This window comes from Myotis yumanensis, unplaced genomic scaffold, assembly GCF_028538775.1.
Source record: "Myotis yumanensis isolate MYYU_CA2020_CCGP unplaced genomic scaffold, mMyoYum1.0.hap1 SCAF_18, whole genome shotgun sequence".
NCBI lineage: Eukaryota > Metazoa > Chordata > Mammalia > Chiroptera > Vespertilionidae > Myotis > Myotis yumanensis.
The window spans coordinates 34,750,428-34,773,264 of record NW_027223769.1 but is presented as its reverse complement, the minus strand read 5'-3'; the positions used below and the strand labels follow the sequence as shown (position 1 = coordinate 34,773,264).

General features: G+C 42.7%; 1 protein-coding gene across 4 annotated transcripts in view; it reads left to right on the top strand.

Annotated features, from left to right (window-relative positions):
• NUP93 (nucleoporin 93) overlaps positions 1 to 22,837 on the top strand; it is an 82,436-nt gene that overhangs the window by 38,512 nt on the left and 21,087 nt on the right. For 3 of the 4 annotated variants that reach the window (XM_070397908.1, XM_070397910.1, XM_070397911.1), the window contains 2 exons: positions 10,284 to 10,346; positions 16,680 to 16,808. In XM_070397908.1, the coding sequence (XP_070254009.1) occupies positions 10,284 to 10,346; positions 16,680 to 16,808 (192 nt within the window). Of the gene's footprint in view, positions 1 to 10,283; positions 10,347 to 16,679; positions 16,809 to 22,362; positions 22,490 to 22,837 lie in introns of those variants that run through there. The other variant, XM_070397909.1, reaches the window with a different exon arrangement.

Sequence of the window (22,837 nt, the reverse complement as noted above, 5' to 3'; positions counted from 1 at the left end):
AGATGTTCCTGAAGTAAAGACTTAGTTAGCATTTATATCTAGATAGCTTCCAAAGAATGCTTTTAAGAAATTGTTGGCAAATATGAGTAAAGTGAAATTTTAAACAGATATTTTATATCAGCACTTCTGCAGTTCCTTGCTTTGTGCTTCCTTCTTCTTTTTTAAAATGTAGAAACGTACTCCTTCCAGTGTAAGATGGATATTCATAAAACAGAAGACAGAATGCTGCTCCTTTATGCAAGATGAAACTAGCATTCCTATGAGAACATTATTCATGTTTGATTCTGATTTTCATTCTCATTCTTTGTGGGTTTGGTAATTTTATATATAAAATATATGCCTGCTGCTTTCAAAACCAAAATTGATTGTATTTCTTTTGTGGTTCAAGGTACGCATTATTTTGGAAATGACAGTGCTAATTTCTTACCTGTTCCCACCAGTCATGGAGTTGGAATGTCTGGAGCTGGCCTTAGAGTTTTTGTAGTACAGTCAGCTCATCTTACAGTTGGGTGAAGCAAGGTTTACTGTAGTTAAACAACCTTTCTCAAGGTCACACATCTAAATCCAGGCCACCTGTGCTGTGCCTCTGTCTGCATTTGACTCCATCTTTCTTTTTGTGGGTTTACTGGTGACCGATAGATCTATGGGTTGAGCTTGCCACAATGACTCATTGAGCTGTGTACGGATTCTTCCTGGGCCTGTGTGATATTTGATGATATGCATTTATCACTTATAAACAAACATTTAAAAATAAGATATACTGCCTAGCTGGTTTGGCTCAGTGGATAGAGTGTTGGCCTGCAGACTGAAGGGTCCCGGGTTTGATTCCGGTCAAGGGCATATACCTCGGGTTGCAGGCTCCCAGCCCTGGTGTGTGTGTGTGATGGGGGGGCGGCGGCATGCAGGAGGCAACTAATAGATGTGTGTCTCTCACATCAGAGTTTCTCTCTGTCTCTCCCTCTCTCTTCTACTCTCTCTAAAAATCAATGAAAAAATATCCTAAGACGAGGATTAAAAAAACAAAAAGAAGATATACCTGCAGGTCAAGTTTTCCAGTCCATTGTGTTTGGCTCGACATGAAGGGCGAAAGTCTCCTGGGAGGGGCATGGGCGTCATAGTCATCTGTTCCAAGCAGGGACGGAGTGGCGTTCTGATGTGCCCTTTAACTCTAGGTGCGAGGGTGCCACAGTGCAGGGTTTAGTCCCCCACCCCCACCCCCCCACCCCGTATGGATGGGCTGGGTGAAAGGCCTGAGCTCCCTGTCAGTTTTGGGCAATTTGTATTTGAAAAATGGTCTTGCCCTCTTTCCTCCTGTTGCTTGTGTTTGTCACTCCAGCTAAGCAGTGTTTTGAGTTATCTCGTACCCGTAGTGACATTGGCAAGTGGTTCATCCTGCAGGATGACAGGGTAAAGTTAGCTCTGACAGGGTGAAGTCAGAACGTTTTCAAACTTAATGAAGGTTTTGGAGAGAGTGTGAAACCCCAAGTACTGTTAGCAGAGGAGTGCTGTGACAAATTACATTTAAGACAGTGGGAAGCTATAAAAGGGAAGGACTCTTGTTTGTTTTTCTTGTTTGTTTTACTGCTCTCCAGACAAATACATTAAAATAAAAAAAGAATTTCTGAGCTAGAAGAAACTGCAGGAAAACCAGAGTGCCCTTTGCTGTGACAGCCATGATGATCAGTGCTCCAATCCCATCAGCATAAGCTGTGCTGCATCGCGGGAGGAGCTGTGATTTTCGACTGCAATGTACATGACTGACACCGTGTACCAGCAGGGAATTAATGTGGCACGGGGTGCCCAACCGTTGTCTTGACTAGTAGCGCTCCTGGTGCTTGCTAAATAGAGCTCGAGGCTTAACCCTGAGCTCTGTAGAAACCAGCCTGGCAAGAACAGCTTAGCTCCCACCTGACGGCCTGGGAGACACGCCTTCTGCTATCTGCCCTTCTTACAGCCCCAAGTCTTGCTTTTGTTTCCTGACCTCAAAGGGAAAAGATACTAGATTTGACAAAACAGGGGATCTATGGGTTTGTTGGTTAAAAAGAGAATACAGGGTTGTTTTAATGAGTTGTCCTAGAGTGGGTTTGGGGGGCAGTGGGAGGAGGTGTTGGCCACAATAAAGGCCAGTATTAATGCACTTTCATTTCTTTTATACTGCAATGCAGTTAGTACCCAGAGTTCTTTGAATGTGGACTAATCCATCTTCAAGATGGAAATCAGTTCCTCAAAGACATATTAAAGCATTTTTTATTGTCCCTTAATGTATCCTCCTTAACTTTCCATCACGTTAGAGTGGCTATGGCATTAATGTTTTATAGATTTGTGCGTACCTTTGGGTGAGAAAAGGGTTCTGCTGCTGCTCTTTGAACCCAGGCATACTTTGGCACACTGCAGTGTTCTATTTGCAAGCTAGATTGGAAAGTTTTCTCTTCAGAATCTTCCCTGATCTTGTGTCCCCCAAAATTAGCCCTAGCAAGTATGTTGGCTTGGGTGGGAGGTGGCAGGGAGAAGATAAAATGCTTGGAGTTGTTGCTGTCCTTGCTTTCTCCCATGGGGCCACCTCTGCAGTCTGGGAGCAGTTGGCTGGCTGTGGTCCATCTCCCTTTCTTGGCTCCTAGTGTTCCTGTGCCCCGAGCCCCCCAGCCCCACCCCAGTTCCAGGAGTGGAGTGGTGGAGAGAGAGGATGGCCGGCACAAGCCCAGCCCCTGCAGCTTGGTACTTTCTGCACCATGGCCCCTCTCGCTAGGGTGCAGGCTCTGGCTAATTTCTTCTGAAGTGGTGAGATATTAGCATTGAGAAATCACAGCCTCTCCCCAGACCTGGTGACCAGCAGGGAGAGCTGCTTCCTGGCCCTGGAAGATTATTTCAGGGCTCCTTGGATTTGGGAGGATGGGGAGTTCTGCTGAAAAGCATTTCCCCCACTGGTGTCCAAATGACTATCATTTATTATTTTACTCATTTTTATTATTCCCTTACTACTTGGAGTTCTCCACATGGAGTCTCCTACCCATTGACTGAGCTGGATAGATTGCCTCTCTTTCCCAGACAGCCAGAGATAGGTAGCAGATAACAGGAATGCCCTGGGCCCCCTAAAAGGGGCCGATACGGTATTGCAGCAATAGCACAAGAGACTTAAGTGGCCCTCCCAGGGATGCAGCCCTAGCCTGATGCCTTGTTGTAGAAATAAGAAGAGGCACCTAGTACTGGTAGTTATGTGCCCACATTTTGTTGACAGAGGAGGTGTGCTACCTCCTCCCCTGCACCCCTTCCTACTGTATCACAGGAATGGCTCATCTCCATTTTCAGTGATGACTTTCCCTTCTGGGTCATTTCTTTACCCAGTGCTGAAAATCTTGGAAAGTTGGTGTGTGGTTTTTTTTTTTGCTATAATTTCGTTTCTCCCTCTCTCCCTCCCTCCCTCCCTCCCTCCCTCCCTTCCTTCCTTCCATTTTTGTTGGGATGGGGAGGATAATAGGGAGGGGTCACAGAAGGCAGTTAGATGGACTCACATGAATGGCTTTCTCAAAGGCAGGTGGCTTTTTCTAGAAGGCTCAGGTGAGTGGAATTGTGTCATGGCTGTATTGGCATGCCCATGAAGGGACCAGGCGTGCCAGTCAGTATACTTAAGTCAGAATGCTGCCCATAAGGCCATAGGCAGATCCTGGAGGAGGCATTTCTCTGAGCCGTGTTTTCTTGGGTGTAGAATTTTCTTGCACACGTTGAGTTTTCTTCAGTCTGAGAATTTGTAGACCATCCTGTAAACCAATTTGAGTTATGGAGAGCAAATGATTCATTTTGCCTTAATGGACCCAAATCCATCACATAGGTTTGTGACCCTTTGTTTAGCCCAGGAGCAGAAACCATGTACAAAACGGGACCCTGCAGCTTGGCAGTGACAGATGGCCTGGTGCCCATGCAGCGCCGTGTTATAGAGCCAAGGTCTGCCACCTGTGGCTCCAGAGCTGCCTGCGGGCCAGTGGGTATGCAGAGCTGGCAAATGGTGGGACTCCACAGCCACTCTTGCAGGGTCTGCTGCCACCTGCTGCATGAGAGCAGCGAGGCTTTTGCATAAGTGCACAGTGAGAAATCATACTGCAGCATTAAAAATGGATTACAATTGGCGATGTCAGCTCTGCCAGTTTAGCATTGCTTTCTGCAGGGGTAGTTTTGAAGACAGATATTTTAATTCAATCTGCAAACAAATTATTTAAATATTTATTTATTTACTTATTGCAGAAAACAAGCAGTGGGACTTACTCTAAATATCTAAGTGGGAGAATAAAGCCTTGATTTGCTGTTCAGTCTGTATTCCTTGCAAAAAGGAGATTTAGTCTCTCGTGGGCCTTTTTTAAAAAAAAGAATACATTTTTATTGATTTCAGAGAGAAAGGGAGAGGGAGAGAGAGATAGAAACATCAATGATGAGAGATTCATTGATCAGCTGCCTCCTGCACGCGCCCCACTGGGGATTGAGCCCGCAACCCAGGCATGTGCCCTTGACCGGAATCGAACCTGGGACTCTTCAATCTGCAGGCCGATACTCACTGAGCCAAACGGGCTAGGGCTCTCATAGGCCTTTTAAGCTGATATCTTATGTATTCTTTTTTTTTTTTTTAAATATATTTTATTGATTTTTTACAGAGAGGAAGGGAGAGGGCTAGAGAGTTAGAAACATCGATGAGAGAGAAACATCGATCAGCTGCCTCCTGCACACCCCCAACCGGGGATGTGCCGGCAACCAAGGCACATGCCCTTGACCGGAATCGAACCTGGGACCCTTCAGTCCGCAGGCCGACGCTCCATCCACTGAGCCACACCGGTCAGGGCATCTTATGTATTCTTATTTTATTACATTAAATATTGGTCTAAGATAATAACCAAACATGCTATAAACAATGTAAAAGTTTCCCAAATCCTGAAAATGCCCTGGTTTTAAAATTTCTCTCTTCATCTTGTGGGTTTTATCAACAATGCACATCTCTTCCGCCTGAGAAATTCCTTGAGGTGCTCTCTGCAGGCACCACAAAGGGAGCTAATGAAAGAGTGTCCACACCATCTGATAAGCCCAGGGCTCCCACGGCCACACGGTTTCTGTGTGCTCATCTGAAAACAGTATCTCGCTTTGTCCTTCCTCACTTTCTCCTTAAGTAACAGTTTACCTTCGTGAAAATTTCACCCAGGAGAAGGTTGCGAAAGAGGTCATTCGTTCAGAAATTGGGAAGAACGTTTGGAAGAGGTTAAGGGAGTAGGCTTTTTCCTGAGAAGGAGCTGAAGCAAAAGAATGGATAGAACTCACTCTGTCTTTAGGGAAATTGGACACGTCTCCATTCGCCGCCTAAAGATCTAATGAATACTTTCGGTGCGTGTTGGAATTCTTGTTTCATCTTGGAGCAGACCCTCTTCATTATTCTGTGTTTGTTTTTAAGTTTATTTTTTTCTTTGCTTATTTTTCTCTCCATCTCATTGCTGTCCTAGCTATGGCTTGTATCTCGGCAAGGTTATTGTGAACCACGATGACCATTTTCTACTGTTACTGCTTTCAATTGTTAATATTATTTAATTTGGAATGTTGGTTACAGGTTTCCTATTTTGTATATAGTGTATGTGTTAAATGAGAGAGGATACAAGACTTTTATTGCACCCACCATGTGTTTTTATCTTATGTCAGATTCCTTCTGGCACAAAGGCTGGCCTGCTGTGGGTGCCTCACTTTCAGTTTTGACAGCATGGATTGCCATTTGGTCTCTTGAAGAGGAAGAGACATCGAATGGCCTTTTGTTTTTTTTGAGAGCCATGTAAACTGTGGCTTTTGCTTTGTGGGGCCACTTTAGACTCATTATTTTATCTTTTTCTATTTTATTTTGTAATACCGATCAGGGAATGTGTGTTCTTCCATTCAAACCGTTTATGTAACTAACAAATCACGTATCTGTAGTAGGTGGGAAACAGACCTGTGAAAGGATCAGTGCCGGCTTTTATTGCCGTGCTACTTTCCTCACTGAAGTGCATACTGAAATTTTTCTCACAGAGACCCTTATTTCTTACAGTTTTCACTTTTGGAAAGCAAATAAGCTAAGAGAATTTGGCCATTTGACAAAAACAAACATCCTTTTGCTCATTCTCTTTTTCTGCAGTAGGCATTAGCTGCCACTTGTCTTCCGGAACCCAGAGTCTGCAAGATGATTAAAAATTGTGCATTTTCTTGCCTATCTTTCTCAACCTGAGCTATTTTAAAGCCAGTTTGGCTAACAGGTCCCAGAGATGTGACCACACATTTGATAGGCGAATTGACTTACCTTGTGGTTACGTTCTGGGTTGTTCTCAGCCAGTATACATTGCAAGGCAGCCCACTTCCTCTGTTAAAGATGGAACACGTAACTGAGGATATTGCTTGGACAGATGTACGGTGTTTATTGTTCCATGGCAATAAATATTAGTATTTTGGAATGCTACAGAGTTGACATTTAGAGCAGTAATTTTTTGCCTGTGACCCATAGTAAGAAATACATTTTACGCAGTGATCCACTTCATACATACTAGTACACATAAGTATATGTAATTGAAAGAAGTTCCATAACACATTATTTACCCCTACCAAATATCTCTGTACTATTCTATTTCATTTAAAAAGTTGCTGGTTGATTTTGTGACCCAATTATGGGTCCCGACCTACATTTTGAACAACACCGTTGTAAAGAAATGCCAAAAACTTTACTATGTGAAGTAGGAGGAAGAAAGGAATAAATAAATAAATAAATAATGCAAGCATTACATCTGTTTATCCACTGTGAAAAGTTGTTAGAAAATTTGTATTTTAAGTCTGAGTTTTGCTACTTACAAACCAGGTGATCTTAAATATCATTTGGGAGTTGGTAGAAGCTCTAGAAACCATCAACAGTTTGTTAAATGTTTAATCTATTTTTTAAATTAAGGAATGTTTTTTTAACTTTTCAATTGCAGTTGACATACAGTATTATATTAGTTTCAGATTAGACAGTTATATAATTTACAAAGTGATCACCCCGATAAGTCTAGTACAAACCTATATTAAGAACACACTTTGAAGTATGGTCCAGTTAAGTAGTATTGAGAGACCGTCTAGGTCAGCCGTGGGCAAACTACGGCCCGCGGGCCGGATCCGGCCCGTTTGAAATGAATAAAACTAAAAAAAAAAGACGTACCCTTTTATGTAGTGATGTTTACTTTGAATTTATATGAGTTCACACAAACACTCCATCCATGCTTTTGTTCCGGCCTCCGGTCCAGTTTAAGAACCCATTGTGGCCCTGGAGTCAGAAAGTTTGCCCACCCCTGGTCAAGTAAAGTGAGGACTATAACCAGAGGTGTGTGACAAAGATGTAGAATGCAGTAATCACCATACCCCTGTGGGTTAGCTCCTGTTAGTACTGGTTAAGGGTTAGTATTCTCTGAGCCTTCAACTTCATCATCTATAAAGGGTAACTAATAACTGATGAAGAAAACCAATTTAAGGCTATTTTGCTCCCCTCCTGAACTCTCCTTTTAGAAATAAAAAGGTTTTTCTTTGAAGTTTACTATTCCCTAAGTATCTCAGAAACAGTTGGTCTCTTGAGAGTTAAAACTCTTGAGAGTTAAAATTCTGCCTCTGCCTCTTCCTGGTGGGGAGCCCTTGGTCACATTAAATGCCAAAATCTGTTTCTTACCTATAAAATGGAGTGGAGGGGAAGGGGGAAGAGTAGGGGTGATCATGTCTACACTTTCATTTGTTAAAAGATTAGCAATAATGTCTTTGAATTGCTTAGAGCAGTGTCTGACCCTTAACTGCTTCCTGAAGGGGAGCTATAATATGTTAGAGAAAGCTTGAAACCAAAACCCATCCAAGGAGCCAGTTAGAAGAGGTTCTGTTTCCAGGACTCTGGCTGTGAGGAGCAGTATACAGATGGGGACGTCAGGAGTGGTTATCTCACCTTGCAGGCCTGCAGATGTTCATGGAATGTTCCTATTGAGTAGGGCTACAGTAGAAGGGTTGGGTGGGAGCCTATGAGCAATTAAAACATGCTTGTTGGCAAGAAGAGGGGATGTTAGTGATGAGGAGCTCTGAGAGTCACTGGCATCTCCGCGTGGAAGATTGGGCCTTCTCTATGACCAGGGGTCTTCACTGTGGCTGGGAGCCCCACCCAGTGAGAGAAGGCACCTCCCTTCCTACCCAGCTCACCTTTCCAGAAAACCCATTTATGATAAGTTCTAAAAGTATCTATCTGGGGTGAGAGGTGTCTCATAGGACAGTTGGAAGGAAAGGAACCCAGGTGGAAAAGCAAGTTGAGGAAGAGATCTGTGGGAAGCATGGGCTGAGGCAGGTATTTTTCTGCCCAACTTTTAAATTCTTTGTTATTTTTCTTGTTGTCCCTGAAAAGAAACAGACTGCCACTAGATGGTGCACAGATCCAGCCGTATTCCGACTATAAATTTTAAGGTTTTTTTCAAAAAATAGTCACCAAAAATGTGTTGTTTTTAAAAATAAAATGTGACTTGTAGCCTATTTTAGTGTTTCATTTTAGAAAGGAATAAAGGATAAAAAATTCAAATTCTCTATCTTTTGTGAGCTCAGTTTATGCTGTAGAGAAAGCCTAATTGTGGAGGTACATAATGGTAATATTTTAAGGAAGAAAATAATCTGCCCAGAACAGTATCTTTTCTTCTTCTTTTTATTTCTTAACTACTACTTGAAATTTCATTTCTTAAAAAACTTTTAGAATTGTCTTACAGTATGTTGCTTTAAAACAGTGATTCCCAAAGTGGGCGCTACCGCCCCCCGGTGGGCGCTGCAGCGATCCAAGGGGGCGGTGATGGCCACAGGTGCATTTGGGGGCGATGAGTAACTGCTATTAAAATTTTAAAAAAATTAATTTCCAGGGGCTGAGTAATATTTTTTCTGGAAAGGGGGCGGTAGGCCAAATAAGTTTGGGAACCACTGCTTTAAAACAGATGTGTCTGATTGTTGTTTTGCACTTGTGTTTTAATGGTGTGTATGTGTATGTGGGTTATATGTAGACATGGGTGCAGTCAAAAGAATGGGATAGGCTGGTCATTGATTGAGAAGAGCAGAGGAAGCCCAGTGAGGGGGGGGGCAGTTGGCATAGCCCCTCCCACCCCAACCAAAAAGAATAAAATAAGACCAGGCCTAATCAGGTAGTGGTTATCACCCTCCTGGCACCCTCCCCCGATGTGACAATTGCTTCCCTTAGCAGCAGCCGCCATTATAAGGTCTATCGAAGCACAATCTGCGTCTGCTCTTTGTTCAGGACCAGTATTCAGTGACAGTGGCTCCACAGCTGTGTTTAGCAACTGTGACACTAAAGCCGAAGACCACTCAAGAAAGGAAATTCACAAGAAGGGTTTGTTGACTTGATGTAGTCATGTGCTGTGAAGGCTCTAAACAAAGTTCATTAAAATCCTTCCCATCACTTGTGTCTGGCTCCCCTGCCATGGCCAGAGCATAGCCACAAACTGCCCACTTCTACATGGGTAAACGGCGTCCTAGCTGTATGTGCTCTGGTTTATTGAGCCCATTTCAATGTAGGCAAGTAACTGTGTGCATATTAAACCAAACTGGGCTGTCTCCTCCTCACTCCACCTGTATTAAACAAGTAGCGGATGTCATCAGGCTTGAAATAGGGAGCACATGTGGCAAAACCCCAGCAGCAATGGTAAAGAAATGAATTTTTGGGTATCCCAGCCATTGACAAACAAGTGAAAAATATCCAGGCAAGTAGATAGCGATGGCTTCCTCAGTGTTAGGAAGAAATGGAAGAATTAATTGAAAGCAACAGAGAAATAAACAAACAGATAAATAATAAATAAATAAATGTTCTAGGCAATGAAATAAATGGTCTTTTCATAAAGAAAAGGAAGGAAGGAAGGAAGGAAGGAAGGAAGGAACATTAGAGGCACTGTGACTTGCTGCGTAGCCAAAGCTATGTCTATATCTATAATATGAGCCATTTAAGAATTGAAGGACACTCCTGGCTGTTCACATTGTATGTTTATAGGACATGAGACTTTACACTACTGTTCCATGGGGACTTTACCTTCTGACAATCATCATGTGCTCCCAGAATGAAAGAAACTAGGAAACATCTATTTTTAAAAATCTGCTTTGATATTTTTTGAGTTGAGAGTCTTCTGAGGGTTAAGGTGGGCAGGATGGAAAATACCTGTATGGCACTTTTCTTTTCCTTCAGTGTACTTTTGGTGTTTGGAAGGTTAATTTGAACCTAAGTTGTGTCATTTCTCCCCCTTTCACAGGGCTTCCTAAAGAATGAGAAGGACAATGCCCTGTTGTCGGCCATTGAGGAGTCCCGGAAGAGGGTAAGAAACGAGCCTAAGTGTAGATGTACAGCTGTGGTGGGGGCGACCTTGTGTACCGGGAGCAGATTCTGGAAGCTGGAGCCTGTGCCCAAGGCCCAGGACTCCTCCCTAGACAGTGAGCTCATCAGTTCTGCAGGAACTGTTTTTTAGGAAAACATCATGCTTGTACCTTCATGTGTATTTAGTGACCGAAATGCATCTGAAACACTGGACTATTGATTAATTATTGAATTAATCTTAAAATGGAAGGGCCACACAATTCTTTGGTTTCATTGTTATAGGAAAAAGTGGTATTTTGGTTTCTACTGAATCAGCAGTTCAGAGAGGCAATTGTGATCATTGATAATTTTCCTCAATTTCTTTTCCTTTTATCACCCAAGTTGACTTTCTATGCTACCTTTTATTATTATTTGTATTATAGTTAACATATATTATGTTAGTTTCAGGTATTCAACATTTATATTCCTTATAATATCACCACAATAAATCTGGTAACTGGTCACCATAGATATTTATTACAGTAATATTGACTATTTTCCCCATGCTGTACATTACATTCCTATGACTTTTAAAAAAATATATTTTTATTGATTTCAGAGAGGGAAGGGAGAGGGAGAGAGAAATAGAAACATCAATGATCAGAGAGAATCATGGATCAGCTGCCTCCTGCATGCCCCCCACTAGGAATTGAGCCCACAACCCGGGCATGTACCCTTGACTGAAGTTGAACCCAGGACCCTTTAGTCCGCAGGCCGATGCTCTATCCACTGAGCCAAACCGGCCAGGGCCTGTGACTTTTTTTTTTAATAACTGGAGGTTTGTACCCTGTTTCTGTATCTATGAGTCTGTTTCTGTTTTATTTCATTTGTTTTCTTAAATTCCACATATAAGTGTAATCACATGATATTTCTATATCTGTTTGTAATATTCTCTAGGTTCATGCACGTTGTTGTAAATTGCAAGTGTTTTTGTTTTGTTTTTTAATTTTTATTGGTTTTTAGAAAGAGGAAGGGAGGAGACAGAAAGATGAAAGAGAAACATCGAAGAGAGAGAAAGAGATGAGAGAAAACATCAACCAGTTGTCTCCTATATGCACCCTGGCTGGGGATTGAACCCAAAACCTAGGTATGTGCCCTGATTGGGAATCGAACCCATGTCCTTCTGGTGTAAGGGACAATGCTCCAACTAACTGAGCCACACTGGTCAGGGCAAGATCTCATTCTTTTTTTTTAAGCTCTTATTCTTTATGCTGCCTTCTACATTAATGATTTCTCCAAGCTCTTGAAAAAACAAAACAAACTAGCTTGACCCTTGAAAGAGTAGTAAATAAGTCAGCCAGGGCAGCCATTACAAGTGCAGCAATATTTTGCAACAAGCATTCCCTCAAAATACTCAAAAGGTTGCTTATTTTACTGACATGTGAGTTATCGCTCCTTGTTTCTGACAAGGATTAAAAGATAAAAACCTTTCCAAAACTTCCCATTATTGAGTAAGATATTTTCAGGCCACCGGAGTCTTGGGGAGGGAGGAGGAAGGCTATCAATTATGTGGAGTTGATTCTACAAGGGCAGTTTGTCTCCCAGTAGAGTGTGCATCTGCAAAGGTGAGTAGGGGTGAAAGAGAACTTTGTTTTGCGGTTTTCTTATATAAAACTAGAGGCCCGTTTCACAAAGATTCACGCAATAGGCCTTCCTTCCCGTGGCTGCCGGCACTGAATTTCCTCCGGCACCCGGGACCCAAGCCTTTGGTCCGGCCGCAGCGGAGAAGCCAAGCCTATTCAGTCTCCAGTCTTCAGTCGTCTTCAGTCTTCGCTCGGGCCAGAGCCTGAGGTCTTCGCTCTGCGCCTGTGTATGCAAATTAACCTGCCATCTTTGTTAGGTTAATTTGCTTACTCATCCTGATTGGCTGGTGGGCCTAGTGGAGTGATGACTAATTTACATATTTCTCTTTTATTAGTGTAGATAATCCTTATATCAAGTGAAATACATTTCTGTTTTATTTATGTAAAAAAGAATAAAGTGAAAAAAAGCTGCTTCTCAGTGTGCTTTATTAAAACGTTCCACGCAGGTACAAGTGTCTCGGTGGGGTTGCTGTAAGAGAGGGCAGCAGGGGGCTTGGTAGCTCTAATTTATAAGAAAATGTTCCAAAGGACTGACATGTTTAATTATCAGAGTAAAATGCCCTAAAATGTTATTAATTATATTTTTGGCAACAGTACTTATTTCTAGAAATAGAGACATTCACTTGATTCGGATTTGAAAATATTTTTAAAAAATTTGTTTTTTGTTCACACTTTGATTGAGCCACCAACTTTGATTCTCCTGCTGTAAAGGACCAATAAATTAAATTAGGATTTCAAATGCTACCGAGCCTTATTAATCCACTTACCCTATGTTTCTGGAATTGGCAGTCTCTGAACATTGTGTCATACTGAGACTAAATGTGCAGCCAGCCAAAACATTTACGTGACATACCACAGTGCAAAATGTGTGCATATGTGTTTGTGAGGGAGATGTTCCGGTGTGGGGAGCCAGCTGGGGGAGACCTTTCCCCTGGCCGGACACTGGGAAATTGCCATTAAGCAGGAGTCCTTTTTCAAACAATGGCTGAGCGGCTTCCTGGCATTTTGGTGGTAATTTTATGTTTGAATAACGTGCCAATGTCCTGCTGAAATGCCAAGAAAAGAAGCTACAAAACCACAAATGTGTCCTATCTTTTTCCATTTGGTGCATCCCAGCAAAAACAGAACAACATTATCAGAACATATGTAGAGCGCCTAAAAGCCAGCAACAGCTCAGTAATAAGCGGGTGTGAAGTCAAGGCATATTGCCCTCTTCCCTTTATGAAAAAGGGGTTTGAGTGCTCCCCACCTGTTCTCAATTCAGTTGCCCAGTCTTCTCCCTGCCTTCCTTTCTTAACTGTGTTCAAAGAGCTGTATTTCCACACATAACTGCTTCGACATTTTCTATGGTTTGTCCTGTCTTCTTTTAATTTTAGACCTTTGCATGCCCTTCCTGGTCATTCCTTCTTCTTCCCTTGGGTTTCTTTCCTCTTTGATCCTATTCCCTGCACCCACCTTGCCTCCAACCCCCACTGTCCTGTTCTCATAGTTTTTAGTTGTGTAGCTCTCTTGATTTTCACATGAGCTCCCCTAGTTGACATTCCTCTTTGCACCTAATCCATCATGTGGATCTAAAGGGAATAGGCTGGAATAGGGCAGATGGGTGGCTGATCATTCCTGATTAGCCCACAAATTGGATGTTCCATTATCTCTAATGTAATTAAGATAAGCTGGGGGCGGCATGGTCAAGGGAAGAGAATTTTAATGTTGGACCATTCATTTATATTTGCAGCTCCTTATCACACTAATGATGAATGGAACCACAGTGCTGTTTATTCAGGTTGTGGGGTTGTTTCTAAATGAGTAGCTGGCATACCTCTCAGATCTATCGGAGGATTTGAGCCCAGAAAGCTGCCAGTTTTCAGAGTACATCCTGTATTCAAGACCCAAGAGTTCTTGGCACACAGGTGGGCAGCCTGATTAATGGGATGGTTAATCCCCACTTGTTGTCACTCTGACCCTTACATGATGCTGGAAGTCGGCTCCCACCGTCCTCATCAGCCGTATCTCTGGATGGTGCACTGTCTGTTTGCTTCAGTTTCCTTTCCTACTCTGCCATTCTTGTCCTTGAAAAAGACTCTTGTGTATGTCCTGGGTTAGTGCCACAGCTTCGTCAGTGCCTCACTGGCTGTTGCGAGCTTGGAAAGCCTTGCCCCACCCTCCTCCTCATTTCTACACACCCTGGTCCTCGTGCCTCGTGGCCCTCCATTGTCCCTTGCTGAGAGAGGCTCAAGGCTGAGGAGGTGGTTGTCTGACCACTCAATAGGAAGAATTTTAGAAGCAATTGAGATTCACTTGTCCACTATTTCTGGATATTTTCTAGGGAAACCCCCCTTCTCGCCTCTACCTTTCTGTTCTAACATACTTCTCGCTATTCAAAATATATAGTTTTCACGTATAAGTTCATTAATGTAACAAGAGAGGAAGATTTTTCTTTAATTACTTTTTCAGTCCAGGCTAACTGGCTGGAGTGGTCCATTCCGCCTGACTCTCTGAAGAAAACTAGGCGGGACACTGTTTTTAAAGTTTGCAATAGTCATTTCTCCTTGTGTCTTCGGAATGCATAGTAAAAAAGGGATCCATTGATAGATAAAGCTTGCAAGATGTGCCAGCCTTCTTCCTAGTCATTTTTGTGCGCCTCTGGTGTGCTTCTTTTTCACATTTTAATAAATATTGGTCCATAGTCAGACATCCCACCTGTGGGAAGAGTATGTAATTTTTTCCTGACAGTTTTCCAAAGCTCACGTATATGGTTATTATCAGTATAAATTATCTGCATTGCAGAAATAAAGCAGGCATTACTAATGCTCATTCCCTCGGTGCTGCCTAATTAGATGCCAGTCTGATTGTAATCAGTTGTAGATGAAACGGCTTTTTGAAAAGTAGGATTAAGTTGATAGAAACTTGCTCTGCCAATTAAAGAAAAATAGGCTAAGAATGGTCACGATTCAGTATATCTCTATAAGTTGCTTTAATTTCCTCCTCAGAGGTTTATTTTGTCTTCTTTCCCTGCCTCTTTTCCTTCCTTCCTTCTCTCTCCTGTCCCTCTTTTCTTTCCTTCTGAGTGCCTTTGTTTTGGTAGCAGCTGCAGAGTCAGCAGTAGACAGGAGTGAGGGTTGCCAGACATTTCAGTGGTGACTTGGAATAGACCATAGAAGGCTCTGTTTTTCTTTCACTGGTTTGCTTCCTTCTATAAAAAGATGACTTTCTTTAAAAAATGAAGATACTTGTTTTTTCTGTTCTCTTATCTTAGATGCTTATTAAATCTTAAAGTAGCATTGATTTTATAATCCATCATGATTTTTTTTTGTTTTTTTTTAAAATATATTTTATTGATTTTTTACAGAGAGGAAGGGAGAGAGATAGAGAGTTAGAAACATCGATGGGAGAGAAACATCGATCAGCTGCCTCCTGCACATCTCCCACTGGGGATGTGCCCGCAACCCAGGTACATGCCCTTGACCGGAATCGAACCTGGGACCTTTCAGTCCGCAGGCCGACGCTCTATCCACTGAGCCAAACCGGTTTCGGCCATCATGATGTTATGTACTGCTGAGAAAATAAACTGACGTGCTGTCAGTTGTAATATGTAGCCTAATTTCAGAGGTTTTAAAAATACACAGGGTGAGGCAGAAGTTGGTTTACAGTTGTGGGTACATGAAACAGAGTTTATACTTGTATTACTATTTATTATATTATTATATTATTTTTCCACCCTACATTTGTCTTAATAAGCACATGAAAAGATGTTCAACATCATTAATCATCAGGGAAATACAAATTAAAACCATGAAATGTCACCTAACACCCATTTAGGGTGGCGACTATAAAACAGCAACACAATAGTAAGTATTGACAAGGATGTAAAGAAATTAGAACCTCTGTGCACTGTTGATAGGATTGTGAAATGGTACAGCCTTGATGGAAACAATCCCTCAAAAAAATTAAAACAGAATTACCATGTGATCCAGCAATTCCACTCTGGGTATATACCCCAAAGAATTGAAAGCAAGAACTTGAGATATTTCTATACCCATGTTCATAGCAGCATTATTCATAATAACCAAAAGGTAGAAACAAGCGACTCAAGTGCCTATGAATACATAAGTGGATAAACACATTATGGTGTATACGTACAATGGAATATTATTATTTGGCCTGAAAAAGGAAGGGAATTCTGACACATGCTACAACATGGATGAATCCTGAAGACATTATGCTGAATGAAATAAGCCAGTCACAACAAGGCAAATATTGTATGATTCCACTTCTGTGAGGTAGCTAGAGTAGTCAAAGTCAGAGACAGAAAATAGAATAGTGGTTGCCAGGGGCTAGGGAGAGGAAGGAATGGAAAGTTACGGTTAATGGGTACAGAATTTCAGTTTTGCAAGGTGATGAGTTCTGGAGATGGATGTGGTGATGGTTGCAGAGCAGTGTGAATGTACTCAGTACCCTGACTATACTCAAAAATGGTTAGGGTGGTAAATTTTGTATTGTGTATTTTATCGCAATTAAAAATTGTTCATGTGTTAGATTTGATAAAATGGTATATTGCAAACACATGTCAGTGAGCTCTTTAAGGATAATTTTTAAAGTTAATTGCTTTATCTCTACTCATGGACAGATGGTAGATGTGGGTGGGCGGGGCTTAATAGAAACCACGTTTTTTGCTTTTTTCATTTGGGCCATCTCTCTCTGCTCGTCTCTGACAGACCTTTGGCATGGCTGAGGAGTACCATCGAGAGTCAATGCTGGTCGAGTGGGAGCAAGTGAAACAGCGAATTCTCCACACACTGCTGGCATCAGGAGAAGATGCCCTGGACTTTACTCAAGAAAGTGAGGTAGGTTGGGCCCAGAAGATGAAACACTGTTAATAATAATGGGAGGTAGCCCTGCTGGTGTGGCTCAGTGGTCAAGCATTGACTCATGAACCAGGAGGTCATGGTTCAATTTACGGTCAGGGCACATGCCTGGGTTGTGGGCTCGATCCTCAGTGGGGGGCATGTAGGAGGCAGCCGATCCATGATTCTCTCTCATCATTAATTGCTTCTATCTCTCTCTCTCCCTTCCTCTCTCTGAAACCAATAAAAGCATATTAATAAATAAATAATTATTATCTATCTGCTGAAGACTCAAATATACATCGCAGCCTCAAGCCCTAGACTCATTTATCTGACGGCTTCTTGGCTGTACATGGATGTCTCAGAGCCATCTCAAGCTACACATATACAGAAGTGAGTCAAGATAGCAACTGCCCCCCATGTCCCTCCCAGCGCCAGCCTTCTCTTCTCAGAGTTTATCATCTTTATAAATGGCAATTCCAGTTTTCACTTGCTCAGGTCAAAAACCACAGATTGATTTTTGTCCTCTGCTTCCACCTTGTCTCTTGCACATGTTGGCTAATGCGGTTAACACTACTTTAAAACATACCCAGAATCCAACCACCTCCACTGTTAGCACTCTGATTCAGACCCTTGTCAGCTCTTGCTCAGCTTATTGTACTTTGCCTAACTGGTTGTTACAGTTAGCTATTGCCAGTTAACAAAGCACTCCAAACCCATAGAGGCTGAAAACAAGTATTTAGCTTAGCTGGGCATTTCTGGCTCAGGATCTCTTGAGGCTGCTGCAAGGTATTGGATGAGGCAGTGGTCGGCAAACTGTGGCTCACGAGCCACATGCGGCTCTTTGGCCCCTTGAGTGTGGCTCTTCCTAAGCCTTAGGAGTACCCTAATTAAGTTAATAACAATGTACCTATCTATATAGTTTAAGTTTAAAAAATTTGGCTCTCAAAAGAAATTTCAATCGTTGTACTGTTGATATTTGGCTCTGTTGACTAATGAGTTTGCCGACCACCGGGCTAAGGCTACACTCATTTCAAGGCTCAGTTCAGGACAGATCCACTCCCAAGCTCACTCACTTGGCTCTTAGCTAGCCTCAGGTCCTCTCTGGCTCCTGGCTTAGGGACATCAGTTTCCTGTCATATAGGTCTCTCAATTGTACTTTTCACAACATAACTCACTTTCCTTAGAGCAAGAGTGAGGAATCTGAGGGAGAGCTAAAATGCCCCCAATACAAAAACCAGTCTTTATATATCTTAATCTTGAAAGTGTTTTCCTATCTATCCCCTCTGTTCAAAGTAAGTCACTAAATCTGGCCTACAGTCAAGGAGAGAGGATTATATAAGGGCTTGAGTCCCAGGAGGTGGTGATTATTGGGAAACCATCTTAGAGGTTAACAACCACACTGGTCTCTCCACTTTTTCCTTTGCACAGTCTCAACACAGCAGCCAGAGTAACGCTATTAAAACTCAAGTTAGATTGTGTCACTCCTCTGCTCACTTGCAGTGAAAGCCAGCATCTTCACCATGGCCTGTAAGCCCCTACCAGACTTGGTCTTGTTGCCTCTCCAAGCTCCCCTTCTGCTACTCTCCCCATTGCTCTCGCTGCTCCAGCCACATAAACTCCTTACAGATCCCTGAACAAACCTGGCTGGCTTGCTCCTGCCTCGGGGCCTTTGTGCTTCCTGTTGCTTCTGCCCAGAATGCTCTTCCCCCAGATAGCTGCCTGGCTGTCTCCCTCTCATAGTTCTCCTTCAAATATTTACCCAGTGCCATTTCACTGGGGCCTTCCAAGGTCTTATTGTCTGGAACCCAAGCCAACCTCTTGCATTCAGCACCTCCTGAGTCCCCTGTCTTGCTTTATTTTTCTTTTTAGCACTTCATTCCATATACTATTGTATATGTTTTCTGTCTTTTTATTATTGTCTGTTTCTCTCATTAGGATGTATTGATTGATGGTAGTACTAGGTTGAGGGTTTTCTCTTCTTGAAAATCTAATTTTTAAAAATGGCAATGTAGCCCGTCTGGCATGGCTTAGTGGTTGAGCATCAACCTATGAACCAGGAGGTCATGGTTCGATTCCCAGTCAGGGCATATGCCCAGGTTGGTGGCTCAATTCCCAGTAGGGAGTGTGCAGGGGGCGCCAGTCAGTGATTCTCTCTCATCATTGATGTTTCTACTTCTCTCTCCCTCTCCTTTCCTGTCTGAAAACAGTAAAAATATATATATTTTAAAAAGGCAGTGTATTTATGTTTCAAGAACTGAAGTATCCTGTCCCCAAAAGCCTATTCCCTCCCTTTTTGCCTCTTCCAGAGGCAGTCACTATTATTACTTTCTTGTGCATATTTCCAATGTTTCTTTATAAAATGCAAATATATGAGACTACATATCTTATCCCCCCTCCTCCTTACACAAAAGTTAGCTTACTGTATGCTCTGTTCTGTATCTTGCTTTTTTCTCTTAATATATTTTAGAGACATTTCCTGGGAGGGATTTTGTGGCTACGTGTTGGGATCAGCAGGAAGAATGTCCTGCTTGATTAATGATGTCTGCCCTGTGCTGGGACACTGTGGCTTGATTAGTGATGTCTGCCCTGCGCTGGGACACTGTGGCTTGATTAGTGATGTCTGCCCTGCGCTGGGACACTGTGGCTTGATTAGTGATGTCTGCCCTGTGCTGGGACACTGTGGCTTGATTAGTGATGTCTGCCCTGTGCTGGGACACTGTGGCTTGATTAGTGATGTCTGCCCTGTGCTGGGACACTGTGGCTTGATTAGTGATGTCTGCCCTGTGCTGGGACACTGTGGCTTGATTAGTGATGTCTGCCCTGTGCTGAGAAGCTATGGCTTGCCACACATTCGCCACCCTGGTGTGGGGAGAGCACAGTCCTGGGTTCAAATTCTAGCTTCACTGACCTTGTCCAAGTTATTTGACCAAGTTATTTAACCCTGCAGACCTTCAGTGTCTTCACTGGTGCAATGTGATTATTGGGAAGATTAGTGATAACCTGACCCATCATGGCTATCCCGTACTATATTTTGTAAAAAGCAGTTTCAGATAATTTAGAGGTGCAGATTAAAAATTACAATGTTAATGAAAATTATAGTGTTAGACATTTCAAATATTTTTACCAATGCTTCTCCATAAGTTATTTTTCCAGGAGTTGTTTTATGGTTAGCTAGCATTCTTCTCCAACAAGAGCTAAGTTAGCTGAGGCTCAGAGAGATGTGTAATATCTGGGTGAGACCCAGGATTGTTTCCTTCTAGACCATGTTCTGTTGAAGTCTGGGTCGAGGGTGGGTAGCTTGGCAGTTTGTCATGCCTGCAGGATAACTTCACACATCCCATATCTACAAATTTACTCCTGATTTAGAAACCAGTTTTTCTATTAAGTTAGCCCCCGAATAAAAAGGTGCTAAAGTCATTTGTCTTAGGAAATTATTCCTTAAGGCTCTGTTCACATATCTGAGACTCAGAGACGTCAAGATTCTGATCAGAGTCTTTGGAAAGGAAGAACTAATGTCCAAAGCCCTTGATCAGCCTAATGTTTCTTTCTCAATTTCTTGTGAGTCTGGGCAGATAAATAGAATAGCTCATGGTTTTATAAACTTCATTTTTTTAAATGGTGTTAATAGGTTGTGGTCTGTATTGGGATTTGGAAGTAATTATAAGCTGTTAATGAGATGTTCTTTCTTGATTGTTCTTCTCTTAAAAATAGAGTAGTCTACTTAATAGACTCTTCTTCCCTGACCCGGAGTCCCCTTGGGAAGGGGGTTACCAGCACTTGCTGTTCTCTGTGACACCTAGCAGAGTGGGTAGGCTGGCTGTAAAAGCCAGTGAATGGAGTGGTGGCTTTCTCCCCAGGTTATCCAGGGAGTTGCCACTTTATGAAACCCTGTGGGTTTTATTGTTTGTTTCTGTTGTTTTGAACTTTTTTCCTAAAGTACAATGTGTCCAGAAAAGCCCACATCCTAAGAATACAACTCAGTGAACGATCACAAATGGAACACACCCAGATGGAGAAACAGGACATTACCAGCACCCAAGAGTCCTCATTATACGCCTTTCCAGTTACTGCCCCCACTGCCTCCAGCAGGGGAACCACTGCTGTGAGTTCTAACATCATAGATTAACTAGAGGCCCAGTGCACGAAATTTGTGCATGGGTAGGGTCCCTAGGCCTGGCCCAACGATCAAGGCCAATCAGGGCCTTCTGGCTGCTGACCCGGGCCTCCCTTTGTTCCGCGCCGCCCCCTGGTGGTCAGCGCACATCATAGTGAGCGATTGGTCTCCCAGTCAAACTCCTGCAGGGACAATTTGCGTGTGTGTGTGTGTGTGTGTGTGTGTGTGTGTGTATGTATGTATGTTCTATTTATATTGTCTGTTTTTGAACTTTATGTAAATGGAGTCATACAATATGTGCTCCTGTTTCTGCTTAACATTCTGTATATCATTGTAGGCCATTCATTCTCATGGCTGAACAGTGTAACTGCAATCTGTGTACTCATTCTGGAATTGATGGACATTTGGATAGTTTCCAGTTTGGGGCTTTTATAAATAGCACTATTGTGAACATTTTGTCCTTTTAAATTTAACCATTCTGGTGGATATGTGGAACCGTATGTTTTTACAGACTTTTTCTATATAATTTTCTTCAAAGCAGTGGAAAGGTGATATTTTCTTCACTTGGGCAGGCACTTTTCTGTGTGGCGCTGCTGACCTGACAGCACATGGGGTATGAGCAGTGTTGGGAATCGATATATCTTAGCCACCTTTAAAAACAGCACTTAAAGGTAAATTTATCTAACCTTAGTGGGGTCCAGTGGCTGTGCTGGAATTAGACATAGTCAATGGATGGTCCTTAATGTGTTGTCTGGAATATGACTTAGCCTAGCAACTAATAGGCTCAGTAGAGAAGCTTAACTAGAGACCCAATGCACAAAATTCATGCAAGAGTAGGCCTTCCTTCCCCTGGCTGCTGGCACCGGCTTCCCTCTGGCACCCGGGACCCGGGCTTCCCTACGGCCCCGGCTTTGTCCGGAAGGATGTCCGGTCTAATTAGCATATTACCCTTTTATTATTATAGATTATTATAGATAGTTACAGACAATGATGGTCACATTTCACACTGTGATGTGTGAACAGCGTATATGGACATAGTGTCTGATTTTGATAACTGACTTAGTGCCATATTTCATCAATTCCAATAAAGATGTGTATCTTTCCCCCATTTTAACATTTCTGAAATCAGGATGTCTTAAATTCAGTGGTGAGTTACCCTAGTAGTACTGGTTTCTGGGTACAGATTTCATAGCCAGCACTGTAAATTACTCACTTTGGTCCCATTGTGCTCATATAAAGCCAATTTACTTTCTTCTGTAGTATCACCGTTATTTCCTCTTCATTCTGTACTTGTTTCGCTAGGAGTGTTAGTTCCCATACTTTTCTCCCTAACTAGAATGTGCCCTCCTTGGGAAAAGTTTGATTCATCCCTGGATACACTTTGAACAAAAGTAGATGCTCAGTAAAAGTTTGTAATTCCCTCCTGTCACGCTCCAGCCACGCCGCACCTGTTCTGGGATGCTCTCTTAGAATGCCTGTTCTGGGAACACCGTCTGCTCTGAGAGGACCCTCGTGGCTGTGCTCCCAGAGGTGGCTGTTTCTCCACATATCTCTAGACTCCTGGGTGAGCCCCTTCTCTGGCCCTGCCTTCCATCTTCCCTCCCTGCCTTTCCGATCTCTGGTTCCTGTTCCTGTCACCCCCACTGTATTCAGTCTGGGCCCTGTGCAGGGAAACTCATAAGTATGAGGAGTTTGCAGTGTTATTCCTACAGAGTATACTGGTTTCCCAGCCTCAAGCAGCCCTTGGCTTTGAAATTCCAACAAGCATTTGCTGGTTCCTCAGCTCCGGAATGTGCACGTACACATCCTGTGGACGGATAATTGACCTTACGTGTGGTGACACAGAGGCTGGGCCAAGGGCAAATGAAGGAAAGGTGCTTTTGAAAACAAGAGCATTAAGCAAAATTAATGT